This window comes from Lissotriton helveticus, chromosome 6, assembly GCF_964261635.1.
Source record: "Lissotriton helveticus chromosome 6, aLisHel1.1, whole genome shotgun sequence".
NCBI lineage: Eukaryota > Metazoa > Chordata > Amphibia > Caudata > Salamandridae > Lissotriton > Lissotriton helveticus.
Window position 1 is genome coordinate 2085518858 of NC_136067.1, and position 14450 is coordinate 2085533307.

At 47.0% G+C, this 14450-nt stretch overlaps 1 protein-coding gene across 1 annotated transcript; it reads left to right on the forward strand.

The window, feature by feature from the left end:
• The first annotated feature begins 6217 nt into the window (after nt 1-6217).
• LOC144763043 (olfactory receptor 2D3-like) lies at nt 6218-7150 on the forward strand. The gene has a single exon (XM_078648354.1). The coding sequence runs from the start codon at nt 6218-6220 to the stop codon at nt 7148-7150; it is 933 nt and encodes a 310-aa protein (XP_078504480.1).
• Nucleotides 7151-14450: the final 7300 nt, after the last annotated feature.

Below are 14450 nucleotides of genomic sequence, written 5' to 3' on the forward strand. Positions count from 1 at the left end.
TCTACTGTTGTACAACACCCAGATTCCAAAAAAGTCATGTTCATGCTATTGCTGCTGAGAAACTACATGCTCCTGTGTTCATATTCTTTGTTATTTCCCATATTTGCCACTGTAACTATTACTTTCATAACCAATACCATATATAGATCTGGTGTTTATCTCTTGTATCGTAACTACAAACCTATGTATTATTGTACAGCACTCTGATACCCAAAAGGGTCTTGTTTGCGTTATATAAAATTATATGAATAAATAAATAAAATTATACTGAATAATCCTTTATATTTGTATTCCTGCATATAAGTGTGTGTAGCATGACAGTGTCATGCTATCGCCATCAGTAGGTTGAAAATACAGAAAACTATTGTTTGTTCATAAGAATAGACTTTTCTTTTTCAAATTCTTATTTTTTCGAATATGAAAGATATCCACTTCCGGGGCACACTCCGTGGCAGGATGTTTGGTGGGATTTTTCAAATACTTTAAATAGAGTTAGTAAAATGGCACTGATGTTAACTCAAATTGGTGATCTGTAGCAGCTGGTTAAGACACTTAGGGCCCAATTTATAGTTTGACAGAGAGGGTACTGCATCATAAAGGTGATGCAGTACCCTCTCTCTCTCTACCACACTGAAGGTCTGCCGGCCTCATTTAAAGTTGGGTGGACCTTCAGTATGTCGATTGCAGAGACTACTCCTTCTCTAGTGCCGATTTGCATCTCCAATGGCTTGACAAAGTAAGGGCCAATGGAGATTTGGCCATTTGTTCATTCACCCTATTTAAAATGGCAGACAAGTAACTTTATTTGTTTCAATGAATTAAATTCGTACAAAAGAGAGTAGTTAACATCAAATAAAGAAAATTCATGAAGCACAAGTCAAACATGCCAATTAAAATTTTTAAAGTGCATTGTGCACTGTCTGGAGGCTATCAGAAAACCACTGGATGCCAGGATAGGTCATAGTTTTAAGGCTGGCATTCCCACTCTAGATGGCCAGGCTCCTGAATGTTCCAAAAGGAAGGTTGTGTTAAAAGCAGAACAAAGTGCAAATTAGCAGCATTAAAAGTACTTGTGTGCAGTCTGAAAGTAATCCAGAAATCTTTGGTGGGTCAGGATAGACTCTAGTTTGTAGTGATGATGGTTCAACTGTCTACTAATTCCGTGGTCAGACCATTTTTTAGTTCCTTTTACCTGGTCCTCTCTTTCTAGAGTCCTACTAGCTCATATTCCACGTACTCCTAACCGTCCATGGTCGAAACTCCCGCTTGAGGAGTGGGCCCAGAAACTTGGTATGTCTGTACCTAGTCCAGACCCCATCCTGGTGGTAGCATACGACCTCTTACTCCTGGATTGAAGAGTCGCTTAACTCAGTGTTACCAAAAAAACTCATGCAGAAAGAAAAAACAGACACCATTAATCTACCTGGTTTTCTCCGGAACTTCAGCAACTTAAAAAGCAATGTAAAAAGCTGGAAAGACAATGGAGGAAAGATTTCTCCCAGAGTAAGAAAATGGAATATAGAACCTTGTTACGCACATATAAGGCAGAAACAAAAAAAACTCAGGCCTCTTTTTTTGAGAGAAAGATCTCCCTGGCAATCAGTGCCCCCAGGGAAATCTTTAGGATCGCAAAAACCATCTTAAAAGTCCCAGACCCACCCACGATTCCTGACTCTTCAGGAAACCGATGCAACAACCTGGCGCAATTCTTCTCGGTCAAAATCCAGAACATCCTCAGCCGCTTTCCTTTTAAAGAAAGGAATCCTTTCTTATCAGTAGAAAAGACACGCTCAGCAGAGGATGCCCCCTGCCTGGAGGTTTTTATACCCCTTATACTGAATTCCCTTTTGCCCATCCTAGCTGCTGTAAAAAGTGGGTCGCCCCTCGATCCAGCACCATTTCATATTTTGAAAATGCTATCACCCTCTATCACCCCTACAATCCTCGCCATAATCAACTCCTCTCTCTCCTCTGGCTTGGTCCCCGCTGAATGGAAAAAAGCGATGGTCAGATCACTTATTTAAAAAAAAAACTCATTTGGATCCCACAGACTTACTCATTTACTGACCCATCTCACTCCTTCCTGGAGTAAGTAAAATTGCTGAAAAATATGTCAACAGTTTCCTCTCCACATTTCTTGAATTACACAATCTGCTCCACCCATCTCAAACTGGTTTTCGTCCTAATAAAGGAACTAAAACTGCGTTAATTGCAGTAGCAGAGGAATGAAGAAAGATTCTGGATCAAGGAGGTACTTCCGCCATCATTCTCCTTGACCACAGCGTGGCCTTCGACACGGTGAAACCATCAAATCCTGATCCAATGTCTTGGGAACGTTGGTGTGTCAGGCCTTGCTCTTAACTGGCTGCAATCCTTTCTGGAAGGAAGATCCTATCAAGTGTTCAAGGATGATGTCATCTCAGACAAGATTCCGTTGAGGTGTGGTGTTCCTCAGGGCTCCTCCCTGAGCCCCACCCTCTTCAATATTTATATGTCTCCCTTAGCGGACATTGTTGCCCACTTCGGGATTCATATTGTATCATATGCCAATGATACGCAACTGGTCGTAGCACTGAATCAACCTAATCAGTCGCCCACTGATCTCCACTCCTGCTTAGAGGAAGTGGTCAAATGGATGAGCCTTTCCCATTTGAAGTTAAACTGCAACAAAACCGAGCTGGTGCTGCTGGGAAATCAGAGCAGCCTTAACATCAACTCACTGTGGCCAGTTTGCAAGGGCCCCCCTCCAGTCCCTAAACAAGAAATAAAAAGTCTCAGCATATGGCTAGATCAAGATCTTTCTTTTAAAACTCAAGCTAGAAAAGCCGTGGCTTCTTGCTTTGGCTTGCTGAAAATGATTCTGAAAGTACTTTCTTTGCTTCTGTTTCCAGCAAAAAAGATACTGGTCCAGGCCCTGATCCTTTCTAGGATTGATTTTGGCAATGCTCTTTATTTGGGGACACCAAATCTGGTGATTAAGAGGTTGCAGATTCTCCAGAATGCAGTGGCAAGATTGTTGACTGGTCTCAGCCACCGCTGTTCCGCAAAACCAGCTATTCGTGCTTTGCATTGGCTCCCGGTCCAAGGAAGAGTCCACTTTAAGACTTTATGTATTGTCCACAAGTCCCTACTAGGGAATAGCCCTCCCATCACGAAAGCCCTGATTCGCCTTCATAAAGCCTCTAGAAACCTTTGCTCAGACTCACTCCACCTAGCTGTAGTTCCCAGAATCAGGAAGGTCAAAAGTGGAGGTAGGCTTTTTTCGCATAATGCTCCCAAACTGTGGAATGCTCTCCCACTGTACCTTCATAAAGAACCGAACCATCTGGTTTTCCGGAAGAAGTTAAAGACCTTGCTTAAATCCTTTAATCAAGTTTTTTTTCTTGCAATTGATAAGCGCTGGGACACTCCCGGATAGCCATGCGCTTTAAAAGAACCCTTTACATTTCATTCATTTTATGGCTCTAAGGAGGTGTAAAGCAATGTTCCAAGCCCTCTGCTTCCTCCAGAGCTTTGCTCAATTTACACAGTCACAGACTTGTAGCCAACAAAGCAAAACTAGGCTGAGCGGTTCTGTTTTCTCAATTGGTACAGGATGAGGGACAAGGCCAGGATGTCGGTGATTGTGTCGGAGCCTTTCCTGAAACCGGATTGTGTTATGGGGATTATTCGATTTATGTCCGCCCAGATAGTCAGGTTGCCAAAGACGAGAGTTGCAAAGTATTTTTCTTCATTGTCCTGGAGTGTGATAAGTTGAAAGTTTTCTGCTGAGGTTTTGTCTCCACCTTTGTGGATTAGGGTGATGACAGCACCTCGACATGAGTCAGGTATAAACACTGTGTGGACAGAGTTGGAGAAAAGGGGGGTCAGCTTTCCTGCCCAGTCCTCTGGGTCTTGCTAGTAAATGTCCTGGAGCATTCCACATGGCCCGGGGGGACCATGCCTCCTGCCTTTGATGATGATTTCGCTGTGCCTTGAATAGATAGTTTGACCCCTTATAAGTAAGGGAGAAATCATAGTTCTGTTGTCAAGCCTCAACATCCTCCCGCTGACAGTACAGAGTCTGTGACATGTTGATAGCAGTTTTCAATGATACCCTCTTTGTAAGACTTCTGTTGCTTCATTATGGTAGCTTGACTCCAGAATACAGATCTTCTAACTCTTAAAATGTCCCAAAGGAAATATTATTATTCTGCTGTTTCTAGTTGGCTAATATTGCTTGTAGTACATTATTTACTGCATTCCTATTTCTGCAGAGAATGATTTTTACCTTATGTTCATATCTAATGGGCTCACAGTAACAAGACAAATACAGCCATTGAATTCCAATAACAACTTAATATTCAAATTGGTGGAATTTTCTTCTGTACCTTTCCAAAAAACAAAATCCATTGCCATCAAAGAAAGCATAAGAGGGAGTGAACTTCTAGCTAGTCCCCTTTTTTTTTTTTTGAATAATTGGTTTTCATAATAAAACTAGTTATTACGCATGACAAATTGAGGCATATCCATTCACATATTGGTGCTGCATCGGAGGTTGGCTGAACTTGTAGTGAGGTGATTTCTCATTGTGCGTAGTCCATCTTTGATGTTGATGCATGTATATAGAGATTCAACATTCATTATCACTAACAATATTTTAAGAAGTCTTTAGCAAATTTGATATATTCAGACCAATAGTGCAATTAATCCATCAACAAATTCTGAGGTTGATTCTGTAAGGGAACCAGTACCTGAAACTATGGCTCTACTTGGAGGGTATTTGTGCTCTCAATTATGTAAGGTACAACAGATATCAAAGGGATTTGCAGATGTGATGGTAAGGCAACAAAACGAATCTTCGAGCATACCAAGGTCTCCGCATCTTGTCAATAATGGATTTAAATGAAGCTCAGACATCTTCAGATCTTCCTTAGTTGCTCATGTATAACAATGATCCTTGTAATTGTTTATCAGTTCACAATGCTAGTTTCCATTATTTCTAAATACTATTCCTTCCCTCTTGGGGCTGCTCTGATTATTATATTACTGTGCTCCGTTAGCAATTTGATTGCTACTACATCACTCACATTAGTATTTTTATTGTGTTGCTGGAGCTTTAGTTCATCAATATCTCTCGAGTGGCTGGAACTGGCCTCCTATTTCCACAACAATTTCAACCATCCTCCAAGCCTTCAGGTTCCAGGGAAATTGGAGGCACATCAGGTAATTGTCCATGAATCAGAATTCCCTAGTTTCTAGTGTGAACCAATGTATCCAGTGAATGTCAATGCTCCTTGCTTGTTCCTGACACATGATCATTTTTAACTGTAACTAGCCATTCAAGAAATATGGCACCAAAACATGGTACACTACACAGTTGATAGCAGTTCTTAGTCCATTTCCAACATCAGTAGACCAAATATTTGAACTTTAACTTTAGACACCAGTTGGTTCAGTATCTCTTCTCCACTTGACTGGTGCCCAGTGCCCTCCTACTTTCACCCGCCACTGGAGTGTATTTAAGATGAGACTGGAATTTTGATTTCAGACTTTGAATTTGGTACCCTAATTTCACCAGTTTGATATATCTGGATACCAAGTTTACATCTGCATGTGAGGTGTTGAGTTGTTGAATACATATTTGTGTTTTGAATCCTTACTGGATGATTTGCAGAGATCTGTACCCAAGCCATTGGGATTTCCCCTCTTGTACTCAAAGCCACTGAGAAACTAGGACAAAGGACAAAGAACAGATATAGTATAGTTTACTTGTTAGATTTGTAGCACTCTGCCTGGGATCTCCTTGCCACTGGCAATAGAAGGGACACAATGCCACAGTAAATGAACTAAGATGGAATAGGTTTCTGACTGTTTCTGAGAACAAAACCTTGCTAAACACCAGTGGAATATGATGGTAATCCCTCAAGATACTACCCAGTGATTTTTGACTGCTCGTGGACCATTACGAAAGGCCTGACAGGAATATCAATCCATTTGAAGATTTTTGGTGGATTTGTAGGATAGGTATCAATGGGTGTGGCTTGACTGCCAAAGGGCAGGCGTAAGGTTTTACTTGAACAGGATGTGGTAGGATTAAACCACCCATCATATGATCAGATCTTTTATGAGGTTCAGATAGATATATTTTGCATCCGAGTGGGAATTCCAACTTTAGTAACAGTTATTCATTATACTTTATTTCTTATTTTTCTACAGGTAATTGGAAGACAGTTTGATGGAGAAGTGGAATGGAAGCTCAGTCACAGAGTTTGTGCTGCTGGGACTAACTTCAGACCCCAATTTGCAGACTGCCTTCTTTGTCTTATTCTTAGTAATGTACACCATAACTCTCATTGGAAATACTTTGCTGATTACAGCCTGTATCACTGAGCCTAAGCTCCATACTCCAATGTACTTTTTCCTGGTCAACCTCTCTTTCTTGGATGTCTGCTACTCATCGGTGATTGTCCCTAACATGCTGGTCCAATTTTTTCTAGTGAAGAAAACAATGAGCTTTTCCAGCTGTGCAGCTCAAATGTACTTCTTTTTTCTCCTGGGGATTACTGAAGGTGTGCTTCTAGCAGTCATGGCTTACGATCGTTATGTAGCCATCTCTTTACCATTGCGTTATAACGTTATTATGAGCAAGTCTGTTTGTATCAAGCTGTCCTTGTTCTGCTGGCTCAGCGGCAGTGTGGGGGGGCTCCTTGACACTGTTTTCCCACTAACATTGTCTTTTTGTGGCCATAATGTTATTGACCATTTCTTTTGTGAAGGCACAGCTATCATAAAGCTGTCATGTGTAGATACCTTTATCACAGAGATGGTCATGCTATCTGTCGGGACATATGATCTGCTTATCCCAAGCATCCTCATTCTTATCTCCTATGTCTGCATCATCATCGCTATCTTGAAGATCCGCTCCTCAGGAGGCAGGTACAAAGCTTTCTCCACTTGTGCCTCTCATCTGATTGTTGTTACCATGTTCTACGGCACCGCCATCTACATGTACATGAAACCTACATCAAAAAAGTCAGCCAATCTAGATAAAATAGTCTCTGTGTTTTACACCGTGACCCCCCCAATGTTGAACCCCATGATCTACAGTCTGAGAAACAATGATGTGAAGATGTCTCTGCTTCAAGTTACTCAGAGACGCATTTTTTAATATGTATGTTTTTTATTTCTATTTTATTGAGCACATTCTCAGCATTAAGTAAAGGTGTCAGAGTACTCTACATGTAAATAGAGACAATTTTACAAGATCATTTGGTTTGCAACAAGAGATGTTACATAAATGCAGAGATAGCTAAAGTTTTTTAGGATTTCCAAGGTCTAAAAGCTGGAGAGGCATGCATTCACCATTTACATTGTAGATATGTTTTTAATCCATATTTGAACAGTGTAAAAGAGGGAGCAATGTGTACTCAGGTGGGAGGTTTTGTTAAACCTGAGCTGTTGAGCCATTGATCCACTTTCCCTCTCAGGTGTTTGTACCATATAATACATACGGAAAACCACAGATTATGAGGCAAGATATCTCGGATAGTTAAGCATCAACTGCTAATAATTCTGTGTAGCAGACAAGTCTCAATTTAAAATTCTTGAGATGAACTCAGCCTTTTGAGCATCCAAGTTTAATAAATTGAGTACCTATAAATTAGGCCAGAGATGGCTCCATCTCTCTATAAACCACTTAGGGCCTCATTAGTATGTTGGGCAGAAAGCCTCCGTCCGACATTCGGAATTTCCCAGACTGCGTCAGAACCCTTCCGACTGACACGGTTGGTTTCAATCTGCCAGACCGATTACGATGTTTGTGGTCAGAAAGTAAACTGTGTGGTTATTCCGAATCGGTTCTGACTGGCTCTCAGAGTATCTTTGATGGTCAGAACCGAATTGTGCACCTCTATTAACAGTGTTTCCGACCTACCGATTATGATGTCGATTTCCAACAGCTTTTCCATTTTGGCCTATCTGACATGAAAAGGCTGTCAGAGAGTGACTTTAGGGGCCCCTAGCAGCACCCCTTTCATCCTGTGGCCTCTGGTTGGGGGCTGACGGGGTACCCTAGGGACCCTGCACTGTGTGGCTAGCACTGTAGGGTGCCTACAACAAGGTGCATGGTTCGACACATACACACCATTTCCCCATAGGAGCTTGTGTTGCCAGACAGGACATGGGCTCCCATAGGGAACAATGGGAATCCTACTGAACAGTGTTCAGTCACATCGTAATCAGCCAGGCAGAGCCACCAACGGCGAGTCGGTCGGTTCCCGAATCCGAGGCTGTGTCGGACAGAAAGTTTCCGCCTGACATAGTAATGAGGACTTTAGTGTCTGAATCACAAAGGTAACCTCCACTTTTGAGTAAGTTTACTACATTTTGCTTATTCACAAAATCCAAGGGTATGTTGCTAATAAAAAAAGAAACAGTTGTGAATTTAAGCTCTGATAGCACAACGCCGTCTCACAGAAAGTAATGGATATAGGGAATGAAAGTGAAACCCCATAATGCTAAATTAATTTTATTATTTAAAATAGTTTAAAACATAAATAAATATAATATACTTAAAAATATATTAAAATAGTACATATTTATTTTTTATTAAAATATTGTATTACTTTATTTTGAACTTAAAAATGAATATAACAATGATTTTATTAAAATGAAACATAATTGTGATTAATCCAGTGCACCACTTTCTATATTAATTGATGCATAATAAAACATACTTTTCTTATTTTAGGTGGGAATTCATGTTTTTTATTTAAACTTAAATAAACGGGGGGCGTGGCCAGCAGCCGGAGATGGCGGCAGCTTAAGAGGAGAGCTCCGTGATTGAAGCGGCCTCCTAGCTTATCCGTACAATTATCCGCCTGCAATACTTCCCAGGCGGGAAGGCTACAAAGCCCAGGACCGGGCGGCAGCGTCCTGTGATATCGGGATCACGATCGGTGATCAGAGTCGTCAGTTCTAGCCGACACCAGTGGGGGCCTGTACTCGGCACCCGGACCGGGGAGTGTCCTGCCCTGCCAAGCGGACAGGAAGTGTACTGCTCCGGGCGGAGGAGCACCGGAAGCGCCCGTCTGAGCCTGGCGACGGGAAGGAGGGACCCGCAACATCCTTGCGCACTGCCGGCGTCTGCCGGTGCGGAGTGTACGCCCGGGTGTCCCGCCGAGTAGGAGAGGTGAGGAGGGGGCCGCTCTAATCCTGTCGGCCTGCGGAGTCGGGAGGAGAAGTGAGGAGAGTGAACTCCGGTGTTGAGGAGCCGCCATTTTGGGACACGCACTGCGGACCCGGGCTCACACGCAGTGGACCCCACTTTGATCTGAACCGGCAGTGCTGGGTCGGGGGACTCGGCTGCTGGGCGGTGCACACTGGCCCGCCGGGGTTCTTCCGACACATAAGGACGGATCACCGTGACCAACACTCCGGGACGGGTCTGGGACCCCGTCCTGGACCTCACTGACACTATCTGAATAGCGGGGGGCCTGGCGCTTGGCCCTGATTCCTTAGCTTTGGTCCGTCCAGTATACCGGTATCCGCTGCCCTGACAGCTTCACCGGGACAGCTGCCCCGAGGACACCGAGGCGGTGGTGGCGAATAAGACAAGGTGGTTGGGGTACTACCACACTTCTTGGACTGGCAGCTTCCACACCCACCCCACACACGAGCGGGGCGGCATTGTTTACACGCTTCAGCGGAGCACTGTGGGGGGGCCCGGTGCTGCCTGGCGATCCGAACTAGCACATTGTGCGTGCCCTGAGAGAGGCTTGAACCGACAGACGGAGGGGGTGGGTGCGTCGTCGCGGACGTACTGACTCAGTGGCGTGGTACACCGACTTCACACGGGTTGGTCGTCCGCCACGGATAGGATGGCTGGCAAAGGACCGAAGACAGGGGGGTCGCACTCCCGCCTTGACCGATTCGCGTATGACAAGCCCACTTCCGCATCGTCACCTCCCGACGCCAAATCGCAGCAGGGCAAGTCAGCGGAGACGGCGGGGACCAAGAAGGCGACCCTAGACGATGTTATGAGGGCCCTCACACAAGTACAAGCCACGGTTGGTTCGATCTCGGCCGAAATCACGCTCATAAGGGCGGACTTCCATAAGATGTCGGAGAAAGTGAACAGTATGGAAGTGGTGACCAAGTCCTTAATGGAAGATGTGTCGGAGCTGCAAATTGGTATGGAACGAGTGCTGAAAGAAAATAAGGTCCTACGTGAGAAACTCGATGACCAGGAGGGACGCTCGAGGTGGAACAACGTTCGTATCGTAGGTGTGCCGGAATCGGAAGACACAAGGGCAATGGATCTATATGTGGAGGAATTAATCAAGCAGAAACTTCAACCTAAACGCCTCTCCGCATTCTTCACAGTGGAAAGGGCGCACAGGGTCCCTGGAGGACGCAGGCAGACGGGGGCCAACCCTAGACCGATCATTGCACGACTTTTTAACTTCAGGGATCGTGATGCCATCCTGCAGGCGGCAAGGAACTCTCCACCTCTTAAGATACAGAACTCTACTGTAGCCTTTTTTCCTGATTACACGGCCGAAGTCGCACGGAGGAGGAGAACCTTTTTCGAAGTGAAGAAGGAACTGAGGGCGAGAGAAATTTTGTACTCCATGCTGTTTCCGGCCAAGCTTTGAATTGTGGCAGACAATAAGACGTGGTTTTTTGACTCTCCAGAAGTGGCACAGGAGTGGCTAGAGGGTTGGAGACAGGTGGACCCCCCGCGTCGCTCTAACAGGCACAACAAGAACCGTACTGCAGGCTCCCGACAGAACTCACAGTCCGCTGAGGAGGGTGCAGTGGCACTTTCCCCCTTGAACGACCTTCAGGAGGATGATGCGGAGGAGGAACAGTGATTCACGATTCTTGGACGGCTGAACTGAGTACTATATTGATCGACAATGCCGCCTTGGACACTGGGCGGAGGGCCTCCGCGGCCGTAGATGGAGGCCGCTGATACCGGAGGGTCCTTCACCCCAGCAAGCAAGTACTTTGTTTTGGGTTGGGATCGGGCACTCTGCTGAGTTGGGGGGGCGGGCAGTTCTGAGTCCGTTGAGCAGGGGGGCAGGGAGGGGGGGAGTTGGGGGTAGGATGGGTTCTTGGTTTTCCAATGCTACGCAGGGTCAGGGTCTGTTCCGTGAGTGTAGAGCGTGCAGAGTAGGGGTAACGCAAGGGGGACTACATGTTCACTTTGTAGGCTGTTTATTGCTAGACGAAGGTCGGCCGCCCGACCACCTCTTTTGCCATGGGGGGGGAGGATGCTAATATGGGGCGGGTGTCACCGTTGACCCTGATGTCTTGGAATGTGAGGGGCCTGGGGGATAAGGTGAAGCGGGGTTTGGTCTTACAAAGTATAAAGAGGGCGAACCCGGCCCTGGTTTTGTTGCAGGAAACTCATTTGACGGGCACGGCCACCAGGGCCCTTGATAGGAAAGGATATAGAATGCTTGTTCACTCAGAATTTACTAGAGGGTCCAGGGGTACTGGGATACTGATGCATCGTTCGTCCAGGTTTATTTTACAGTCAGTTAGCGCCGACACACAGGGTCGCTTTGCGGCGGCTCACGGCCAATGGGAGGGGAGGCCGCTTACTGTGGTCTCAGTGTATATCCCGCCGGCCTTGCACGCCATAGCCCTCCCAGAACTGGGTACCTTTTTGTTAGGCCTCCCGGAAGGGGATCTTATAGTGGGGGGTGATTTCAATGCGGTGGTACATAGCTCTATGGACCGCTACCCCGTACACGCGCGCTCGTCAGGGCCTTCCAAGTTACATGATTTTCTGGAAGCACAGGGGTTGGTGGACATATGGAGGCAGTTACACCCAGAGGACCGCCAGTACACATACCACTCGGCAGTACACGACAGCCTGTCGAGGATTGACTACTTCCTCACATTAGGGGGGGGCCGTCTCAATATTACTGACACCCACATCAAACCACGAGGAATTTCAGACCACTCCCCGCTGATACTCACTCTGTCCAGCCAAATTTGCACCTATAAGCGCCTCTATCCCATATACCCGGGTTTCCTCAAAGAGCCGGTCGTAGCTAAGGCTTTAAAGGCGGGCACGAGATCCTATTTCGCTGACAATGAGGGTTCGGTGACTTCCCATGTAACATTATGGGAGGCTTATAAAACGGTCCTACGAGGGCAGGCAATCTCGGCTATCACACAACACAAGCGCACACAGAGCCAGGACCTACTAGATCTGGAAGAGCAGCTTGGCAGGGCGACACAAGACCATGAACATAACCCGAGTGCAGCAACCCAACACACGCTCCGGTTGTGTCAGCAAAGACACTCGGACCATATGCGATGCAAAGTGATGGGCAATATGGTGGCAACTACGAATAGAATCTATAAAATGGGCGATAAGGCAGGTAGATTGTTGGCCTGGTTGGAGAGGAAGCGTGGAGGGCAAAGAGCGATACTGCAGCTGAGAGATTCGGAGGGGGCGTTACAGACCAACCCGGTTCGGATAGTAGAGCTCCTGGCAGACCACTTTCATTCTGTCTATTCCCCTGAAATTGAGGTCACGCGTGAGATGGTGGAGGGTTTGCTCCTAGGGGTGCCGACCCGTACTCTCCCCCAGGACGCTCGGGACGAACTTGAATCGGACTTAACGCCTGAAGAGATACAGCTGGCCATAGCGGCACTCCACCCTGGGAAAGCGATGGGCCCTAATGGGGTGCCGATAGAATGGTACAAGATCGTGGGCGACGCGCTTTCCACGCCCATGCTCGCAATGTATGTGGAAAGCCGGGAGCGCGGGTTGCTTCCCCCTGACCAGCGTGTGGCTACCATAGTGGCGATACCGAAGCCCGGCAAACCCCCTGAGGATTGCGGGTCTTACCGCCCTATTTCACTCCTTAATGCGGAGAATAAAATTTTGGCGAAATTACTGGCCACCAGACTGCTGCCCCACCTACCGCTTCTAATCCACCCAGACCAGTCGGGCTTTATGCCGCACCGGAGCACGGCGCTGAATCTGCGACGGCTCCACGGAGTGCTGGCTCGCGCCCCGTCATTGACGGAACCGGCAGCGGTGCTCTCCTTGGATGCCAAAATGGCGTTCGACATGGTGGAGTGGCGGTATCTCTTTGCGGTCTTGGAACACATGGGTATGGGACCCGGATTCATCTCTTGGGTCAGATTGCTATATGCCGAACCGGTTGCGAGGGTGACAGCCAATGGTTGTATCTCGAGAGAATTTCCACTGGCAAGGGGCACGCGACAGGGATGCCCTCTCTCGCCGTTGCTCTTTGCTTTAGTGCTGGAACCCCTGGCCGTGATACTCAGATCCACCCAGCTGTTGAGGGGCATACATTGGGGAGATGGTTGGGAGGATAGGGTATCCCTTTATGCGGATGATATGCTCATCTACCTGATGGACCTCGAGAGCGGTATTTCGGTTCTGCTAGCCCTGTGCGAGAAGCATGGCGCGGCGTCAGGCTATAAGCTTAACTGGTCCAAGTCCATACTATATATGATACGGGGCGACCCACCGGTTCTGCCTCCGGATTGCCAGTTAGTAGTGGAGCACCGTGCCTTCAGATACCTGGGGATCCAAATCGCGAGAGACTCGGCGACCTTTTTGGAGCTGAATCTTGTGCCCCTAGTGACTAGGTTGAAGGCGGATGTACGCCATTGGAAGGCCCTTCCGCTGACGTTATTGGGTAGAGCGGCACTATTTAAAATGCTGGCGTTACCCCGCTTCCTCTATGCACTGGAGAACGCACCGGAGATGGTTCCACCATTGTTCTTCCGCCGAGTGTCGGCGCAGCTGTCTGCCTTGCTGTGGAGTGGCAAACCAGCTAGAGTGGCGCAATTAAAAATGGTTAGGGACTGGTACAGTGGAGGGATAGCGCTCCCACACCTTGAATTGTACTACTGGGCTGCGCACCTCAAGGTCATCAACCAGTGGATACATGGCGCACAGGATGACCCGGCATTTATGGCGGATAGGCGGCAACTGGGTACGAACACTCTTCTGGCCCCGCTCTACAACAAAGGCCTGGTGGGAAGGCTGGAGGGCCCTACCAAACACACGATCGCTATCTGGCATAAGGCTCAGAGGCGGCTGGGCTGGGAGGGAGTGATTACTAATCTCACGCCGCTGTGGGATTCCAAAGCCCTTGGTAATTTGCGCACTAGTAAGGGGTTTGATCGATGGGACACCATCGGGATATCCACGGTTGGAGATTTGTGGTCCAGAGGTGCGGTGATAACCTTCGAGACACTGAGAGAACAATATGACCTTGGGGTGACAGAAACATACAGATACATACAGGTTAGACACGCACTCATGTCAGTGTTGGAACTGGGAGCGCAGATCCCGGAGTCGGCTCCGTTGGAGGATCGGCTCCTTACCGACTATATGGAGAGTGGTGCAACATCCCTCACCTACCGTAAACTGTTAAACAATCTACCGGATCCGCTGGTGCGTCTGA

Coding starts and splice junctions, on each gene's coding strand:
- LOC144763043 (XM_078648354.1), top strand. CDS start 6,218: ATGGAGAAGTGGAATGGAAGCTCAGTCACAGAGTTTGTGCTGCTGGGA.